The following is a 20,770-nucleotide window of genomic DNA, read 5'->3' as shown; positions in this document are numbered from 1 at the left end:
AAATCTCTCAATAGCCTCAGATTGCAGTTTTAATTATCATCCTTGAAGATATTATCATTGCCACTATATAAGTGCCTACTATAGACACTGCATGAATTTGGTCTGGATTATTTAGGTAGTATTGTAAGAGTGACCTCACACTTCTTTTGGGAAGCATTCAGGATTAAGTGACTTACCCAGAGTCAAACAGCTAATAAGTGTCTGAAGCTGCATTTGAACTTAAGTCTCTGACTCCTAGGCTGGTGTTCAATCAAAAGCATCAGTTAGCTTCCCTAATCTTAAACTTTTGGTGGAAAGGTAGCCCCTTATTAATAATGTATGAAAACAACAACCACAATGACAACAAAAAATAAGTTTGTTCTTTAATTACACACACAAGAAAATGTGATATCATGGAGGGATTGAGAAAAGGAATGCCAAATGATTTCACATAACAAGGAGAAAATGTTAAGAGTTTGAAAGGCATACAGAAGAGAAAAAAGGAAGAAAAATTTGGGAAATGGCTCAGGATATAATAACATGCAAGTTAAATTATTTTATTCTTTACCCTATACATTTAGAAAATAGTTTTCTCATTGCCTCAATGAAGTCCTTGTTCCTCAGACTATATATCATAGGATTAACCATTGGGGTCACGATGGCATAGAATAGAGAGAAGATCTTATCTGCTGTGCCTCAGTAACTGGATGTGGATTGCAGATATGCAATGAAATCTGAACTATAGAATAAGCATACAACAATAAGATGAGAGGAGCAAATAGAGAAGGCTTTGGATCTGCCAATGGTTGATAGCAGCTTCAAAATAGGGCTGAGAATTCTGATGTATGAAAAGAGTATCAATAGAAAGGGAATCAAAGCAAACAGGAAACAATCAATATAAATAAAGAATTCATCCCCAGAGGTGTCTCCACATGCCAACTTCATTAGTGTGGGCATGTCACAGAAAACATGATTGAGTTTGTTAGAACCACAGAAGGGTACAGAGAAAACCTGGTATGTCTGCCCTATTAAGACTGGAATTCCAGTGACCCAGGAGCCAATCACCATCTGGACACACATCTTGTGGTTCATGATTAGAGGATAGGAGAGGGGCTTACAGATTGCCACATAATGATCATAGGCCATCACTGCCAGGAGGAAGCTCTCTGTGGCTGCCAGAATAAGGAAGAAACAGAGTTGTACAGCACATGACAGTAAAGAAATATTTCTTTTCTGTCTCCAAAGATTCATAAGCATTCTGAGGAGGGTGACTGATGTGTAACAAATTCCCGCAAAGGAGAAGTTTCCAAGGAAGTAATACATGGGTATTTGGAGAGCAGGTTCCATATTGGTGATTACAATGATGAGACCATTCCCTAATAGGATACTTATATAAATGATTAAAAAAATAACAAAGAGAAACTCTTGAATGTTGGGAAGTTCAGAAAATCCTAAGAGAATAAATTCTTCAATGAGAGTAAGATTCTTCTCTACCATTTTTTCTGTATATTCTACCTTTCAAATTAGTAATTCGTAACAGTAAAGTTGTTTGTTTCTCACTAGGACATGGTTTCTGAAAAAACAAGTGGACAGGTTAGATTAGATAATGACTAAGATAACTTTAAGATTATTAATTTTAAGTATCTTTTTTGGATCTTTTATGTTATGAAATCATAAAGATATACTACATGCTTGATTGTACTTTTTGTCCCATATTTGAAATAATATGTTATTTTTTCAGAGTCCTGGTTTCCAGTAGTTATGATCTATGATATATATTTAAAGATGTTTAATATGCTGAACATGTTATATTCAAGGTTAAATATCCCTTCTAAATCTTCTTTTTCATATTTTGAGTTATGAAATCATTTCTAGTTCTAAATATTGTGACTCTATCATTGTAGTCACTATTATTGAGGAAGTACAAAACCAGCCCGACCTTGTAAAATTCATTTTTCTTGTTCTACTCTCAATAAGGGACCTTAGAAGTTAGAAATGATATAGAAATCATAATTTATTGATACTACAAAAAAGTTTTTGATGTCAAATATTTTAGAATGTAAACATAAACATCCGAGAATGACATTGTTTTCTACTCAATTCATTCTATTCTTTTTTCATTTGTACATTCAGATCTGGTTAGGCAGATACTTTTGGTTCTGACCTGATAATCTATGTCCAGTGGAAATAAAATTCCTGCAGAGTATAATTCTTTGTGGCAGTTCTTGTATTTTAGATAAACTGGGGGAAATGTGTGTCTCTCAATGTCTAGGTCTTTTTGTTCATTGGAATACACAGTGCCTGTTAAAGCCCAGGCAACCACCAACTCATTGTAGCATTAGAATGTGAAAAAGAGTTGGTTTAGATCTTAAGATCAGATAAATGATGTCCTATGAAAATGACTATGGGTTTGGAGATGAAATCTATACCAGATATGTCTGTGATATAAAACACAATAGTCATGAATAAAGTGGTAAGAGAAGTAGTTACAGAACACAGAACATCAGCTCTGTTGGTTCCATGTGTCAGAGAGTCACCTAACATCACCCCAAATCATATGGAAAGACCAAAGAAAATGTATTTCAATGACTTCTCTGCCCTAGTCTCACCCCTGGCAAGTTGACAGTTTTTAAAAATAAAATTCAAGTGGGACAAGGAAAGTCTTATTTGTTAAATCTTTGCTAAAAAGCAATATTTAACAAAATTGATTCTTTTTTTTCCTATGGACAGCATACATTTGAGTTGTAGGGAGCTCCGCCCTTGGTGAATAGATATAGATGGTTAGTCAAATCATAGGAGAAATGTGTTGGTGAACACACTTAATATCTAAAGGGAAATATGGGACTAAGCAGGCCATCTACCTGGATTTCCATAGACATGAAAGAACTACTTGCTTCACATTAAAAATGACATCATTCTTTTAAGTCTAAGCAAAGAATGAATAGCCAAAATAAATCTCCTTTATATCTCATACTCATTGTTAATACCTTGTTTCATCAATTCTAACTCAACATATCTGTAGAGCAATAAGGATAATGAGAGAATAGTCCCCTACCGGGTTGGGGGGAGGGAAAGGGAGGGAGGGAATAAAGTCAGAGTCAGAAACAGAGAGACAAAGACAGAGAGACAGTGACAGAGAGAGACAGAGAGAAAGAGAAAGAGACAGAGACAGAAAGTGAGAGAGATGAAAAGAGAGAGACAGAGAAAGAGAGAGCTTTTTTCTTTTCCAAATGCTTTCCTGCCCATGGTTTTGTTTCATCTAGTAGTGCTTCACAATTGCATAATACAAGTGCTTGCACATCATAAACCTTTTCTGGAACGTGAGATAGCTATTAGAATTTCCTGTGAATGTTTCCTTTGTCCTTACTGAATCTTGGTCTCTGAGTAAGATCTTTGAATTTTCTGGTGTCAGAGAGCTTACAAATCAACGAATCACAATAAGCTCTAGTCAAAAGGGAGAGATATTAAAGTTAGAAATATAGACTACAGCTTACTTACCTTTTCTTTTTCAGATAAAATCCTGTTCAGATGGTTTCCTTTATTAATATAACAAAATGTTGTGAACATTTAGCTGCTATTTATGTAGTGATTGATGGTTTTTAGAAAACATCCTTTCTCACATTCAATTATATTTTCATAAAGTTGTTTCTTTTTATATTAGTGCTATAGGCATAACTATCCTGATTTTACAGAGGAAAACAATTGAAACTCAAGCAATACAAGTGATTTGTTCAAGGTCAAACTACTAATAACTTTCTAATTTCCAATGAACACAGTTTTCTCTTCACATTCAACATTGTTCCCACTGCATTATATGGCCTCTCCTTTAAGTATTACTAATTTTTAGAAACATTGCCAAGTCACAAAAAAACATACTCCCATTTAAAAAGATAATTGAGTTGAATGGAGTCAAGGCTCTTAAATAGAAAGGATTCTTGCCCTACTCTACTCTCTGGAGACAATTTTTCTTCCTGACCATATTTTCTTTTTTAATGAGGAACCAGAACTTATGGATGTAAGCCCACTGCTCTAAGCATTAAATAAAAAAAAAACTATGGAAAAATGAAAAGAGCCCTGGGATTAGAATCAAGAAAGCATTGCAGTGGGTCAGGCTCTGCTGCTTTCAAAGTATGTGACAATAAAAAGTTTGTGCATAAGTAGCATGATCTCAGCCTCACTTACATGATCTGTAATTCAGTATTTGATGAAACTAGCTAACCTTACTTCATGGGGTCATTGTGTAAGCAAGCACTAAATAAAGGATAAACTACTCTCTTATAATAGTTTAAGATTTTTATTTAAAATTTTGAGTTCCAAATTCTACCCCTTCCTGCTCCCTTACCCCTCAGCCCCTGACGTGGTAAGCAATCAGATATAGGTTATACATGTGTGATTCTGTAAAACATGTCCATGTTAGTCATATTGTACATGAAAACCTAATAAAAGAAAAAAAACTGAAAGTGGAAAATAGAATGCTTCAGTCTCTATTCAAACAATATCAATTTCTCTGGAAGCAGATACTATGCTTCATCATTGATACTTTGGGATTGTCTTGGATCATTGTATTGCTGAGAAGAGCTAAGTCATTCACATTTCTTCATTGAACAAAATTACTTTTACTGTGTACAACATTCTTCTGGTTCTGTTCTCTTCACTATGCATCAGTTCATTTAAGTCATTATACATTTTTTACCTGAAATCCACCTGCTCATCATTTGTTATAGCAAAATAATATCCCATCACAGTCATACAGCACAGCTCATTCAGCCATTCCCAAATTGACAGGCATCCCCTCAATTTCCACTTCTTTGCCACCACAAAAGAGGTGCTATAAATATTTTTGAACATATGGGTCATTTTCCTTTTTTATAAGAAAGAAATTTATGAGAAGTGAAATGGATAATTTGATCACATGAAATCAAATAGGCTTTGCACAAAGTCAATTCTTCCATAAGTACAAGGAAAGCTGGACACTAAGCAAAAATCATAGCAACATTCTCTGATGATAAAGGCCTAATTTCACAAAAACATAAGTTACATTCAATTTCTTGAAGAAGCCAACTGATTCTCCAACTGATAAATGGTCAAAGGATATGAACAGGCAATTTTCAGAAGATCGAAACAAAGCTATCAATAGCAATGTAAAATGCTTTAAAATCACTATTGATTGTGAAATAAAAATTAAACAACTCTAACATACCACCTCATTTCTATCAGATTTACTAATATGAAAATGATAAATGGTGGAGAGGTCCAAAAATTGCTGCAATAATGCACTATTGGCTGGGTTATGTACTGGTCTAACCGTACTGCAGAACAAATTTGATCTTTTCCCAAAGAGCATTAAACTATTCATACCTTTTGACCCAGAAATCCCACTATTGGGTCTGTAGCCCAAAGGATCTCCCTACAAAAATACCTTCCAAAACTTACTTTTCCCAAGGAAGGAAAGGAAAACAAAAACACTTATCCTGGATTCAAAATTTCCAAGTATTTTCCAAAACATTTATTGGATGATCGTGGTGGAAGGGATTTTAAATAAACAAGCTTGTTAATTGGCCTTAAAATCCTCACACTCTGAAAGACTGCAACCATCAATTACATACAATTCATTGGTGGACCCCTAAGAAAGCATGAGTTACAAAAGTATTTTTTTTAAATTTGGTTTTCAATTATTTTAGGCCATTTGTTGAAAAAATAAATATTCCAAGGACAAAGCTATTAAATTTAAAGCATTTCTGATTTTAGATAATACTTCAGGTTAGTCAATTACACTTGGTGCTTTGTGTGGGAATGTGAGCATGCAAAATTACTGATATATGTATAAAGCCTGTCTGCCCCTACCAGTATATACTCAAGTTTTAAAGGAAAAAAAAACGTGTTGGGACATGCTGCTAAAATATTTGAAATAACAGCATTTTAATAATTTTATCAGTGAATGTTTATCTTTTGGTACTATATTTAGTAATTTTATTTTAATTTCAATATTTTGCTTCTTATAACTTCATCATTTTGTAATTAACCTGAATCAGTAATATATTTTCTTATGCTTTGCTATAGATTTAGAGTAACAAATAAATAAAATAACTTTTTTAAACTCAATTTTCATTGCAAATATCCGTTGGGCTATAGGCAGCTTATGTATGTATGTGTGTGCATGCACATATGTAAATCTAGATATGTGTATTTACAGACATACATATTGTATAACTATCTATTCTCTATCTATTTATCCATCTATCTATACTGTGAATTCAAATTGTCCAAGAACTTCATGGAATTCATTGTTGATACTGATTGGAATTTAGATTACAAAGAGCAAAAAATGTGTTGTAGAACCTTGTGGTTCTACTAGGATTAGGCAAGAATTAAGCTGCATCTCTATAATTCTGTCCTAGGGAATGAATGGGTTCTCAGCTCTTCATTGTGACATTCTCAATGCATTAATCAGGGTAGAAAATCCAGAACAAAGGAGAATCGGCAGTTCTTTGAATTTGCAGAGCTTCCCAGTGGGCTCATATGAGTCGAGCAGCTGTTTACTTGCCCAATAAGGGCAAGCTCACAAGAACATTGCTTAGACTTAAAAGTAGGTCAAGCTCTTACTGAGTTCTTATCAGGAAAGAAGTGAATAGTCTTTACCCTAGTTCACACTACTTTGGGAGCACAGCAAAACTACAGATCCCCAGTTAGAGGTCCCAGAATAACAGTCTTAATACAAGAAGAAAGCAGCAGAAGCAACAAAGAGGACAAAAGTCTAGACCTTTCCACTGGATATGAATAGATAACGATGTGAACATAAAATCATAAGTTAAGAAGAAGGCTATAAGAATGAGGAAAAAACATATCCTATTATAAGGTGGCAAAATTGACCTAAATTCAAACTCATACAAAGAGAAAGACTCCAAAAGCTCTATATACCATCCTTCAACAAATATATAATTTAGAGACTCTGCTTCCAGGAGGCAAGATGGTGGAGTAAGAATGAAGTCACCTTCACCCTCACTTATTAACCCATGAAAGCCCAGAAAATATCACCCCAGGAACATCTCTGTTCAGCTGAACCAGCAGAAAGATAGGGTGCAGCAATGTGGTTACTCAGGAAGCTTGGGGGATTAACATGAAAGGCCCCTCTCACTCTAGAGGAGGGGGAGCAGTACAGAACTGGAGACGTCCCAGCAAGCTAGCAGAAAGCCCCACCTCAGCACACCTGAGGGAGATTCAGAACCCCAGTTGGTGGAACAGGCAAGCACCAACACCAGGACCCCCAAGTGCCTCAGCAGGGGCAGGGGAACCAGTAGAAACCAGCTCAGGAAACCGTTGTGCTACAGCATTCTCTGGCAGCCATGTCTCCCAGTGTCTCAGCCAAACTTTGGGGAGCACAACTCCAAGGGGGAAGGTCCCAGGCAGAGAAACCTCCTACAGCAGCAAAGCATACATCTGCAAGGAGCCAAAGAAAGGAGCAAAAGGTCTGGGTGAGTTTGCAACCACCAGGGGCCAGACTACCAATCCTACCCCTAGAGTTCCAGTATTGTTGATTCCAGCCCAACACCAGGTATGCTGCCAGAACCCTACAGCCTCCAACTGCCAGCATCTGATGACTGAGCAAACAAAGCCAGTGACCAGGTACTTGGTGCCCAGCAGAACAACCCCATGCTCCCCAACAGGAGAGCTCAAATTTTTTAAGGCCAAGAAATAAGCAATCACCATGAGCAAAAATAAATATATCATAGATTCTTATTGTGGGGGTTAAAAAGAGTGACATCTATTGTAATAGAATGGGCTTAGAGTCAGATGATTTGGTTTAAAATATCAGCCCCTCCACTTATTACCTTTGTGATTTTGTACAAGAAATTAATTCTTCATGTCTCAGTTTCCTAAAATGTAAAATTGCTTACTTTTACTATGTAGAATATAAGATGTCACTCATTGTTCAGTGTATGATATTTGCTTCTAAATTATTTTCCCTTGGTCACACAGCCAGTATGTGTTGGAGACTGATGAAGTTAGCCCTTCCTGACTCTTAGGCCTTCTGTCTATTAATTATGCAATACCACCTCTCAGTACAGTATTAGGCTATCTTATTGTATCATAACAAGGGCTAGGGATGTGATAGTACTGTGATAATTGCCTTGTCAGACAACTGGAGTAGTGTGTCCCAGAGTGTTGATCAAATTTTGGAGTGGGTACAGATAACCTGAAGAGCATACAGAGAATGCCAATGTGAAGGATTCAGGGCCTCAGGAATATAGCACTAAAGGACAGGTTAAATGAACTAAGGATATTTATCCAAGAGATCAGGCTTGAGGGGTATATAATAATTGTCTTTTGATTTAATTTTTTTTTCCATTTGATCCAAGGATAAAGCAAGGAGTAAGTGAAAGTTGCAAAGATGCACATTTAACCCCAATTTAAAAATCTTCATAACAATTAGTAATCTGTCTATGAACACTCTTGAAAACAGGTTACCTCAGAAAATTATGTGTTCCCTCTCATGTGAGAATATTTAAGAAGTCTAGTTAACCCCATTCTCCTATGGAATATATCAGAGGGCAACTCTTTACAGTTACAATTTAACATAAGTGGTTTCTGAGGAATTTTCTAGTTATGTTCTCCTGATTATGTAACCCATAAGGAATGGGATTCCTTCTCAGGATGTTCATGTTGGTAAGATATAGGATTTCAACAGATAAGTATAATACAAAGTAGGGTGGAACAGTTTCATGGCAGAGAAGCTAAACTTTGAGCTCAACTGAGCTGGGCTTTGAAGGAACTGTATGAGCTGACTTTTATGTAAACCCCAAAAAGTCTGCAATTGTGTCCTCCAAATAATATCTCATTTTATGTACTAAACTGCCCTCTGAGGTAGGAACTGAAGATATGTTTATTTTAGAGGTGAGAAAACTAATGTGGAGAAAGGTAAATACATAGTTCATGTTTTATCAGCTAGTGAGTTCTAGAAAGAGGATTACAGGTTAGGTGTCTCCTCATAAATACATTTTCCTCTAGTCTATAAAACATTTTGAAAAGAAGGAAAAATTTTGTTGGAATAGTTTGAATTGAATCTTTCCTATATGGATTTTGCCTATATATAAATTATATTAATATGGTAATATTTTCTAATCCTTCTCCCTTTCTCTACTTTTTTCTCTTTATGTCTATTTTTTCCATTAACTAGTCACATATAATTCATAATCTGTCTTTGAACATTTATTTCATAGGTGCCTTTACTGGAATTAATACTATAACAACCTTCTGGCTAAAATGTGACAAACTAAAGATGTAAAAAGAAAAAAGTGGATAACTCATCTATATAGTCATCAGAAACACTATGTCAAGGTAGTCCTTTGCATTAAAAGGAATAAAATAGAGAAATTCAGGACTAGTTGAATTAAAGGGATGGGAATTAAAGGGAGAGCACAGAAGGGAAGAGTAGCAAAAAGAGTGAAGAGGTATGAAATGAAGAAAAGAAAATAATAAATCCTTTCCTCCAAGCTGACCACTCTCAGTGCATCACATTGGCCAGACCTTTGTTCTCATGATTCACCTCAGATTGCCTAAAAGGCTAATGATCACCTTTCCCACAAGGTTCCCCAGATTCTCAATAAACATTTTTGTTCTGAAATATCCATAACCTTCCCTCCTATGCTCTGTCTTCTTCATCTCCATCTCTGACATTATCATGATTTTGAATGCAACACCCTTTCAGTGATGCAAGGATTATTTTTAAACATAGGTTTGCAGGAAAATTAACAGACTTTTCATTTTTTTAATATATTTCCTATTTTTTACCTGGCTTGCCATATTATTTGAGATTCCTTATTCTCTTTATTTGTTTTTTTTTAATATTTTTCATCTTATTTTCTTCTTGAAAATCTTTAATATCCTCATTGAACATTATAGTTGACTCTGCTAGAGAGTTTGTCATGGAAGATAGACGTTTTTAATATCTCCTGATCGTTTATTTTGGGTTTCAATATTTTACTAGTTTTTGACATTATGTATTATATAGAAATTCAATACTTTATCTTTACACACTTTATTCATTAAATGATTACAACATTTGAGAATGCTGCCATTCCTAAAAAGAAATAACTATATTAAGGATATCTTTCTTTGATTTTTATTTGCTCCCTTGCCCACTCACTTTTCTGAATGATTTCATCAAGTCAATTTCAAGAGTATCTGGACCAAAGAAAAAGATTCTCTTCATGAATATACATCCTCTTTTAATGAACTTTTAAAATACTGTCACATCTTATAAGGCTATTTTCAATTCTGAAATGAAGATATAAATTGGTTGTAATTGTGATAAGGAAAACTAAACATATTTTTTCAGACTTTTCCATGAGCTGAATGAAATTATGACAATATGAATCTTCTGATTTAATGGTATATAACATAAGCAAGGCTGTTAAAAAGGATGGATTTTCCATGATGATATGGATATTGACTTTATGTGCATAAGGATCTGCCAAGTTCAAACTATAGATGGCTTTTTATAATCTGTATGATTTCAGATGAATTAAGATTTTCCTGAATAATCAACACTTATGCTAAATACATGAAAATTTGGAACAATGTCACTGAACTTGTTCTTTTGGGACTTTTGATGAACAAAGAGATGAAGATAATGAGTTGTATGATGTTTATGCTCTGTTATTTTGCCATATATCTAGGGAATTTCATCATTTTTATTACTATTACATGTAGTCACTTGATCCTCCAACTTATGTACTATTTCCTATGCCACTTATCCCTCATAGATCTGGCCTATACATCTACCATAATCCCAAGACTAGTAAGAGACTTAGCTGCCAAGAGAAAATAACATCTTCAATAGCTTTTTGACTCACCTCTTTACTGGGCACTTTCTGGCTGGAGTGGAGATGCTTATCCTGGTGAACATGGACTTTGATTGCTATGTTGCCATCTATAAACCTCTGCATTACATGGTCATTGTCCTCTGCCAGAGATGTAACATGCTGATCCTGCTTGCCTGGAGAATGGCTTTTTGGCATTCTGTTGCCCAAATACTCATGGTCATTAAGTTGCCTATGTGTGGTCCTAATCAGATAGATCACTACATATGTGATGTGAAGCCTCTCCTGAAACTGTTTTTTGCAGATAAACATGTTGCAAGTATCTTAGTAATAGCTAATTCTGGGATGGTTGCTTTGGTTACCTTTATGGTTTTATTGGCATCTTATATTATCATATTATATAACCTTGGAAAATGTTCATCAGAGGTTCGCCACAAATCTCTCTCCACTTGTGCTTCCCATGTCATGGTGGTGGTTTTATTTTTTGTGCCCTGTATTGCCATCTCCCCAGTCAGCATCCGCATCAGTGATAAGGAGATAACAATGTTTTTCTTTTTTTTTCTTTTTTTTTTACATTTACATTCATATTACACATATTTTCACATGAGTGATATTGTAAGTAGAAATTGAAATCAACAGGAGGAACCATCAGAAAGAGGAAACAAAACTCAACAGAAGAGGAAAAAAAATAACAATCTGGCTTCTTTAGTTCTTTCTTTGCGTGTGGATAACATTTTCTGTCACAAGGCCTCTGAAGATATCTTAGATCCTTGTATTGCCAGGAAGGGTTAGGTTTATCAATATTAGTCATCACACAACATGGCTGTTATTGTGTACAATGTTCTCTTGGTTCTGCTCACTTCACTCAGCATCAGACCATACAAGTCTTTCCAGGTTTTTCTGAAGTCAGCCTGTTCATCATTTCTTATAGCACAATAGTATTCTATCACATTCATATACCACAACTTGCTCAGCCATTCCCCAATTGATGAGCATCCTCTCAATTTCCAATTCTTTGCCACCACAAAAAGAGCTACTATGAATATTTTTTACATGTAGGTCCTTTTCCCATTTGTGTGATCTCTTTGTGATATAGCTTTAGAAGTGCTACTGCTGGGACAATGGGTATGCACATTTTTATAGCCCTTTGGGCACAGTTCCAAATTGCTCTCCTAAATGGTTGGATCATTTCACAACTCCACCAAAAATGCATTAGTGTTCCAATTTTCCCACATAGTCTCCAACATTTATCATTTTCCTGTTTTGTCATGATGGCCATTCTGATAGGTGTGATGTGGTACCTCAGAGTTGTTTTGATTTGCATTTCTCTAATCAATAGTGATTTAGAGCATTTTTTAATGTGACTATAGATGGCTTTAATTTCTTCATCTGAGAACTGTCTGTTCATATCCTTTGACCACTTATCAATTGGGGAATTACTATTAATATTCTTGAGCATATGAATATATGGATCCATTCTCCGTATTTATATGCCTGCAAATCTTTATATCTAGCCCTTATTTTTCCCTCTCATCTCAAGTCCTACATTATAGACTACTCACTGGACATCACCTCAAAGTTGTACCATTAGGATTCCATACGGAGTATCCCAAAAGTTAAATTATGCCCCCGTTCTCCAAATGCATCAAAATTCTTTATTTCTCTAATTCTGTGTAGGACAGACAACAACATTCTTCCAATCATTCAGGTTTGCACTTGTGAGTCATCATTGAATTTTCTTTTCTCCCTGACCCTGCTCTTCCCCTTTCCATCTTACTCTTTTGGGTTTTTTAGGCCATATCAATTCTACTTCCACACCATGTCTTACTTCTTGTATCTGTCATTTTTTTTGTTGTTGACTCATACTAAGCTTCAATCCATCCAGATGTTTTCCATACAAACAAGTCTATGATTGCTCCCTAGAATGTATGCTTCAAAAGGTAATTATCTTTAACAAACATGTAAGACATCATATTTTTCTCTAGAAAATTTCGTTTTATATAATGCGTCACAATGCTTTATTCTATTAAGATATATATTTTTCAAATTCTTAACTTAATCATTGAATGTGCTAGTTGCTTCTCACCCACATCACAGCTCTGTCATTTGCTCATTTAGTAGTGTGAAATTAGTTTTTTTAATCTGATATTTCTTCATATTTTCAATAATAATTTAATGGAAGATGCTATCAAGTCCCTTGACAAAATGAGGGCACAATGAGTCCATTTCATTCTTTTATTCTATCATTTGATGCAACCTGATCTTGATAACATGATGGTGATTCTCTTTGACAACTGCTCTCTTTAAAAATTCACCAACTCTTCCTTTGATAATAACTGCCTGAATTTTCACCAGAATTCCTATCCAAGTTCATTGATGCATAGTTTGAAAACTGCATTCACTTCCTTTAAAAAATTGAGAACAAAGCCAAAGACAGATCATGCTCTTCTTGATCCTAGGATCCTTCACCATAACTGACAATAACTCATAAAACCTAGCAACCTATTTTTTAATATCTCAAGGATATCATTCATGTTTGCTAAAACTTCTGAGCTCATCAAGGATATTTTCGGTTTTTTGCCTATTAGCCAATACCTTCTAACATTTCTGATCCAAAGACAATTTCCTTTGGGAGAGAAAAGAGATTCAAAATGATGAATGAGCATTTCTGCCTTCTATTATGAGCTATCACTTGGTTCCTTCTAGCTTGAACAAAAATTTTTCCTTTGATCTCTCTCCCACCTCCAATGTAACTAAAGCAACCCCTTTTTGTAATTCTTAGTTTGACACAGTCCTTGACTCATTGTAAGAATTGCTCACAGTATGGGACCATGAAATGTTTTCATAACAACTGCCTGATACCAACATTTTCTTGATTCTGTCTTCTGCACATATCCATTATGTATGTGACTATACAGAAAAATGGGTGTGCATACACATATATGTACATGTGTTCTCACATATACATATATGTACATCATATATAATACAATATGTGAATCCTGCTTATATTATAGAAATATAAATGTAAATATATGCATGTATATAATTTCTCTATTTTAGTATGATCTTCTTCAAAATATATTAGCAACAGATATCAGAAACTACAAAAGTAATATGTATGTTTTATAATGTTATATATGTGTGTATATATTATTATATAGAAAATGAATATATATGTGGAAATGGTACAACAACAAACATACATATGCATGACATGCATATAATGATGTATAATGTACACACAACACACATGTATATTTACATATATGTTTACATATTACATATATGTGTTTATGAGTGAAAGAATGGGAGGAGGACAACAAAGTAGTATAAGAGAAAAAAAGTTTCATTGATTGTCTAGATAAGGATGGAGTCTTTTTTCATCACTTGGTTTGAATGTTTCCTAAAAACTCTTCCTGCATTTACCATGACAGAAGAGTCACCTGAAGGACTTGGAGGTGATCTTATCACTTGTATAGCTGGATACTTCAATTTAATTCTATAGTAACAAAATAAAATAAACAACCAAAAGAAACCAAATGTAAGATAATGAGACAATTGTAAGAAAATGGGATAATGGGACAAACTGTAGCATTCGCATGTAACCAAATCTTAGTGGAAGAAATAATGACTGTGAGGTAGTCTGACAAACAGGGATTCTCATATAAGCTTTTACAAACCAAATGTCACAGACCTAAAGTAACAATGTACACAACTGCTTTAAATAAATAGTAAATAAATAAATGAAGTAGCTAATTTATGTACTGATAGAGTCCTGAACTTAATTTATTATAAGTGAAAATATCTTTTCTCAAAGAATTATGAAAATTCTTTGGTCTTTCCCATACAGAGGCATTGATCTAGAGGTGCTTGAGTAACTTTTCACAATTGGACAAGAGGTGATAGCTTCTGTGCAGAAGTCAAATTCTCTACACCAGTGTTTCCTTTGTGGCCCAACAGGATGCACCCAAAGAGACAGGAGCTAAACACAAATCAATGAAATAGCTCTTGCTTACCTTTATTAGAGATGAACCCAAAAGTTCTGTTCAGCTTTCTTTGATTTGTATGTTTTTAAAAATAATATGTTCATATGATAAATGCCATTTTGATATCACTTTACAGTTTGCAAAGTGGTATGTTTTGATATAATTACATTTGATCTTTATAGCTCTGTTACATAAGGATAATATTCTCATTGCACATTTTAAAGATAAAGGAAATGAAGCTAAAACAAGTGGTTTGTGCAACGTGACCCTACATGTAAGTGACAGGGTTGAGATTTAAGCCCACGTTCTTGCTCTAAGCTCTGGATACCCATGCTTCAAACTGCATTATTCTGCCTCTCCATTGAGAACTATAGGTTCCCAGTAGCACCTCATAACTATGCAAAATTGACCCACTAAGATGCTCACCCTAGGTGCTCTTTGAGTTTAAAGCATTGACATCTCTTAAGTAGAATACTTCTCTCTCTAGCCCACTCTATGAGGACAGCACATCTCCTAGGTTACTTTCCACATTTTAATGAGTTGCACTCTCCTGCAATCAAGTCTAATCCTCTAAACATGCAGCAATAAGTCAATGAGTTTCAGTACATACAGGCATGCATTTAGTTTGGAGAGTGTGGTTTCTCTCTCAGCTCTGAAACTCTGCATCACTACTTTGGTCAAGTCATTATATTCCTGTACTTACTGCCTCACATACCTATACTTGAGTCTTGGGTTGCAGAAAGCAAAGCACTCTCTAAAAAACAAAGCATTGCATCTTTGTTTATTATTATAAATTTCTATGTTACAAATGAATGGCCAAGTTCATTTTTGAGAGGAGAACTTGCTTTGCTTCTGACTAATCTATTCTTCTTTCCCGGATGTGTCTGTTGAATAAAGCACTTAGCTTGACTGTCCCCATAGACTGTGGGAATCACAGTGAATTGTAGTGCTCTGGTGTAGTACATTTTTGTGGGAGGAACAATTAATTAAATTAAGTTTTGGAAAATATTATTGCAAAGTCCATCTCTCCTGTTTACCTATAGGAACTTGGTAATTAGTTCCTTTCTCTAGGCCTCAATTTGTACTTCTCTGAGACAAGATGTTTTTGGCAAGAAAGGCACCACATATTAGGTACCCTCTTTGGGCCTTTCTAGCTCAAAATTTCATGATCTTATCAATCATGTAATGTTCTCATTTAAGGAAAAATACTTGAAGGATGCAGAGTGAACAACAGCATTTAGACTCTAAATAGTGGTTTCAGTGGATTAAGGGTTTGAGTCTTTACATCTTTGTCATAAACCTGGACATAGATTTTCCTTACCATTTCCCCACTAAAGGAAATTGAATCTAATTTAGTTGTATGGAATGATTGTACCAGGAGGCAAGGTTATATTTTGAGTAGAAGAAAGGATTTGGAATAAACTAGATCTGAATTCAAATTCTATCTAAGAGAATCATGTTTCTTTGTTCCTTCCTTCTTTCTTTCCTTCCTTTCTTTCCTTCTTTTTCTCTTTTTCTTTCTTTTTTTTTCCCTTTCCTGTCTGTATGTCTGGGTAGCTAGCTGACTGACTATGGATCTTTCCTTATGTCTGGTTATTTATTTAGAGATGCATACCTATTTATATAAAGATATAGAGATATCTATCTATCTATCTATCTATCTATCTATCTATCTAACTAACTAACTAACTAACTAACTTCTGTCTCTCCATCTTTATTTCTTTGTCACATCAGGAGGTCAGTGACCAGATTTTGTTTTAGATCACATGGCTGAGGGAGCACTAAAAGTTTGTAGGTTTCAGTACAGACCAGGCCTTAAGAATATCAAAGAACAAGCGCTCAGCAGCCAGAAAGAAAGAAATAAAAAAGTAGCCAGGAGCCAGATAATGTGATTGATAGAGATCTACTCTCTGTCCTGCTGGTCTACACTATGGTCAATACTCTGGTAGTCCACTTGTTCTCTTGCAACCAAAACTGTTTCTCATCACCCTGGAATAGCATCCCAGAACTGGGTAATATATGGCAGACCTCCAGATTGCACCCATTCCTGATGCCAGTGTTATTATTGGGATCTCCTTGGATCTCTTTCTAACTAGCTGTTAAATCCTATTGTTATCTCTTGCAACTGGACTGTTCCTGGTGCTAGAGCTGTTATAGCCTACTGAGAGTGCATTGATCTCCTGGCCACCTCCTGGTATCTGCAGACCCTCTTTTATTCTTCCTACTTTGCCCTTCCCTGGAAAAAAATATTCACTCTTTTTTAAGATTGTTGCAGAAAGGATGTATTGGGAGAGCTTGACAAAAATATGACATCACTCTATCTTGATTCTATCCCCCTATTATAGGAGTTTTTATATGTTCTTAAGTCTGGCAAAAATGTCAGGGGTTTGTTGAAGTATGCATATGAGACCTGGGTAGTCTATCTCTGGCTCAGGGAAACATCTTGCTTGTACCACTTCGTGAACACTTAGAAAGGAAAATGATCCTTACAAAGAGCTGTTAGTTCTTCATCAAGATCAAGTCTTATCAAAGTACCCTCATTTTCTTTTTGAACTGGTTTACTGAGACAATTAATGAATGGAATGCTGAAGATGTAGTTTACCTAGATTTTAAAAAATATTTTACTAAAAAGGTATCATAATATTCTTGCCTTGAAAATAGAGAAATAGGAATATTATCACTTTTTTTGAATTTGGAACTGTATGAAAAATCAGACTCAAAAAGTAGTTGGTGATGATCAACTATCAACCTGATATTAGGTATCAAGTGACATACACCAAAGACTTGGGTTTGGCTTTCTCCTGCTTAACATTTTTTATCAGTAACTTCAAGAAATACATAGATGACATGTTCACAAATTTTGCAAATGATATAAAAATGGGAGGGGAATGTGACATAGAAGATAAGAGCAATAGAATCCCAAGGGGTCTTATCAGACATAAAAATTGGGTTACAAAGGCATCACAGCAATGAAATTCATTTGAAAATAATATAAAGTGTTAGATTTGAATACAAAGAAAATAGCTTTCAAGTAACAAGTGATAAAGAAATCACTAGCCATCATTTTGTTCTGGGGAAAAAAAACATAACTAAGGACATTGTTTTACCTAAATTTCAATATACCAGTAATACCAAATGACACCCAAAGAGTTTATGTAACTGTGAACCCGGTTAAGAGATGGACGCATGAGTATACAAGTATAACCTGTATCAAGTTGTTTGCTTTCTCAATGAGGGTGGTTGGCAAAAGAGGAAGGGTGAAAATTGGGAACTCAAAGTTTTAAATACAAATGTTAAAAATTGTTTTCACATGCACCTGGGAAAGAAAGTATACAGGCAATGGGACATAGAAATCTATCCTACCCTACAGGAAAATAGAAGAAGAAGGGGATAAAAGAAGGAGAGGAGATGGAAAGGAGGACAGATTTGGGGAAAGGGTATTCAGAATGCATGCTGCCTTGGGGTTGATGGAGGGATGAGATGGGGAGAAAATTTTGAACTCAGAATCTTGTGCAAGTGAGTGCTGAAAACTAAAAATAAAAAAAAATAATGGACAAAGATACTACATGCAAAAAATAACAATAAAACATAAAATAAATAAAATAAAAAAGAGACTGGTTACAAGAACAAAGAAATGAGGAAGTGATAGTCCCAATGCATCCTTTCCTTGTACTAACCCATCTGGAGTTCTACATTACATTCTAGGATCCATAATTTATGGAGGTTAGTTAACAGTTGGTGATTGTCCAGAGGAGGGCATCCAAGATGGTGATGGTCTTAAGAATAAGCCCTGTGGAGTTAGTTGAAAGAAGTTTACACACATAATTAGGAGAAGAGAAGTCTCAGGGCAATATGTTCACTTTTTTTTAACCTGTGAAAGATTGTTATTTCTTTTTTCTTTTTTCTTATTTTGCTTTTTTAGGCAGTTGGGGTTAGGTGATTTGCCCAGGGTCACACAGCTAGTAAGTGTCAAGTGTTTGATCTGTGGCCGGATTTGAACTCAGGTCATCCTGACTTCAGGGCCAATACTGAGCCACCTAGCTGCCCCAAAAGATTGTTATTTCAAAGAAAGATTAGATTTATTCTTGAGAACATGGTGAGTAGGAGCAGTAAGAATGGGTGAAAGGTGAAAAAAGCACATTTAAATGACAGGAGAAAAACAACAATTTGTTAACAATTGAAATCCAGCTATCTCTTCCATGTTTGGGGAGTTAGCAATGTGGAGCACCTGCCATCTGAAAAATCTCTGTAAAATTTTTTGGCCCTCACTTTTTTTTTACCAGAGAAGAAATCTGAATTATTATAGTATTAAAAGATAAAATATGTTGATATTATACAATAACTTTTTTTCTGTTATCTGCTGGTCTTTGCATGTCATCTGCAGCTTCCACAAAACTCCCCAAAATTCTCATTTAATTTCTTATGCTGACCCTCAATATGCTGAACTGGGATGGGGAAAGTCATGATATGGAAGGGATACCTGCATTCAAATTGGAAAGAGCTCTCTAAAGACTGGTGAGTTCCCATTTCTTGAAGGTCATCAAGCAAAGTTTGAGAAGATCATCAGTTAGCTGTATATGATATATTATTCTACAGTCTGGATTGAACTAAATGACTACTGATGTCCCTTCCAAATTTGAAATTGTGTCAGTCTTTCAATCCAGAGGAGGTAAAGCACATAGATATGTGAATTATAAAGTATAGAAATGTCAATCTGTGACTATGAATGAGTGATTCACATCCAATGATGTAGACCAGTCAGTTTGCATTGAGGTAGACTAGTAAATGATGATGGAGTTAACTGATCATTAACTTAAACATTTTATTCTTCATGGATAATAAATGTGAAGGAGCTGGGGTTTAGAAGACTGAATGAGCTCCATGCTAAAATACCGAAGATGATAGAATGACCAACCCTGACGTTGGAATATGACAGCAATGCTGCTTACAAAATTGGCAGTTAAAATGGATTGAATTCAAATTGGGTAAGGTATTTGTGGGATTATAGTACTAAAATATTGTGGAAGACAGTCTATTTACCTTCCTTCTATGGGATTTTAAAGATTAGAAGAAATAAAGGGCTCCCACAGACATTGTTTTTAGGGAATTAATGTTATCGTGATTCTATTAAAGTAGGGTATGCTTAAAAATTGAATGGAAATAGTTGATGATGAGAGAGAAAGTTATAACATAGAGGAGGGCATAGAAGAAATGGGTGTATCAAGCATATATAGGTTTTCAAGCTTTAAAGATAACAAATACAATGGATGATTTAAAAAAAATAGCTGAATGAGCCAGAATTCCAAAATATTTCTACAGTATAATTCTTAGAATGATTTATTTTTAAAGAGATTTGATAATAGAAAAATGTGAATCATTCCTCATGAAATAAGTTTTCCAATAGAAGTTACTGGGTTTATGTGATATTAATATGAATCATAATTGTGAAATCAGAGTTAAAATATAAACTTAGCTAAAGGAAGAAATTCTGAGAAGGAAATTATGGATTTAGCCATAGATGACCTGAATTCAAATCATCATTTACTGTTTTCTTCCTTTGTAGTCACAACTTATAAGAAAATCATGATCTGACTAAAATGTCCTCCCCATTTGTCCAGAATAACTACTGCTTGGCACAGCAACCAAGAAAGGGAAATATGGAAAGAAAAATCTATATGGAACAGACTATTCATAGCAAGAGTATTTGTTGTGTCAATCACATGGGGATATGTTACATGTCTATCAGTATAGGAATGACTGAAAAAGTTGTTATGAAAATATAATGACATAGTACATTGATATGGAAATTTATAAAAAGATGCAGAGATGTGGGAAAGTTTATGTTAGCTAATAGAGAAGAAAATAAACAGAACCAGGTAAACAGTATATCAAGTGACTATGATAATACAAATTTAAATAATAACATATGAAAATAATAATAATTTGTGATGGTAATGAATAATCTTGACTGGAAGGTATAGA

The 20,770-nt window shown here is 34.8% G+C and overlaps 1 protein-coding gene across 1 annotated transcript; it reads right to left on the bottom strand.

Moving 5' to 3' along the window:
- Nucleotides 1–675: 675 nt before the first annotated feature.
- On the bottom strand, nt 676–1,476 carry LOC114042196 (olfactory receptor 10AG1-like). The gene has a single exon (XM_027860862.1). The coding sequence runs from the start codon at nt 1,474–1,476 to the stop codon at nt 676–678; it is 801 nt and encodes a 266-aa protein (XP_027716663.1).
- Nucleotides 1,477–20,770: the final 19,294 nt, after the last annotated feature.

This window comes from Vombatus ursinus, unplaced genomic scaffold (genome assembly GCF_900497805.2).
Source record: "Vombatus ursinus unplaced genomic scaffold, bare-nosed wombat genome assembly UNPS02014291.1, whole genome shotgun sequence".
NCBI lineage: Eukaryota > Metazoa > Chordata > Mammalia > Diprotodontia > Vombatidae > Vombatus > Vombatus ursinus.
Note: the sequence above shows the minus strand (reverse complement) of the source record. Positions and strands in the feature narration are given on the sequence as shown.

Excerpts from the sequence above, each read along its gene's own strand:
- LOC114042196 (XM_027860862.1), bottom strand. The coding sequence starts at position 1,476 with ATGGTAGAGAAGAATCTTACTCTCATTGAAGAATTTATTCTCTTAGGA.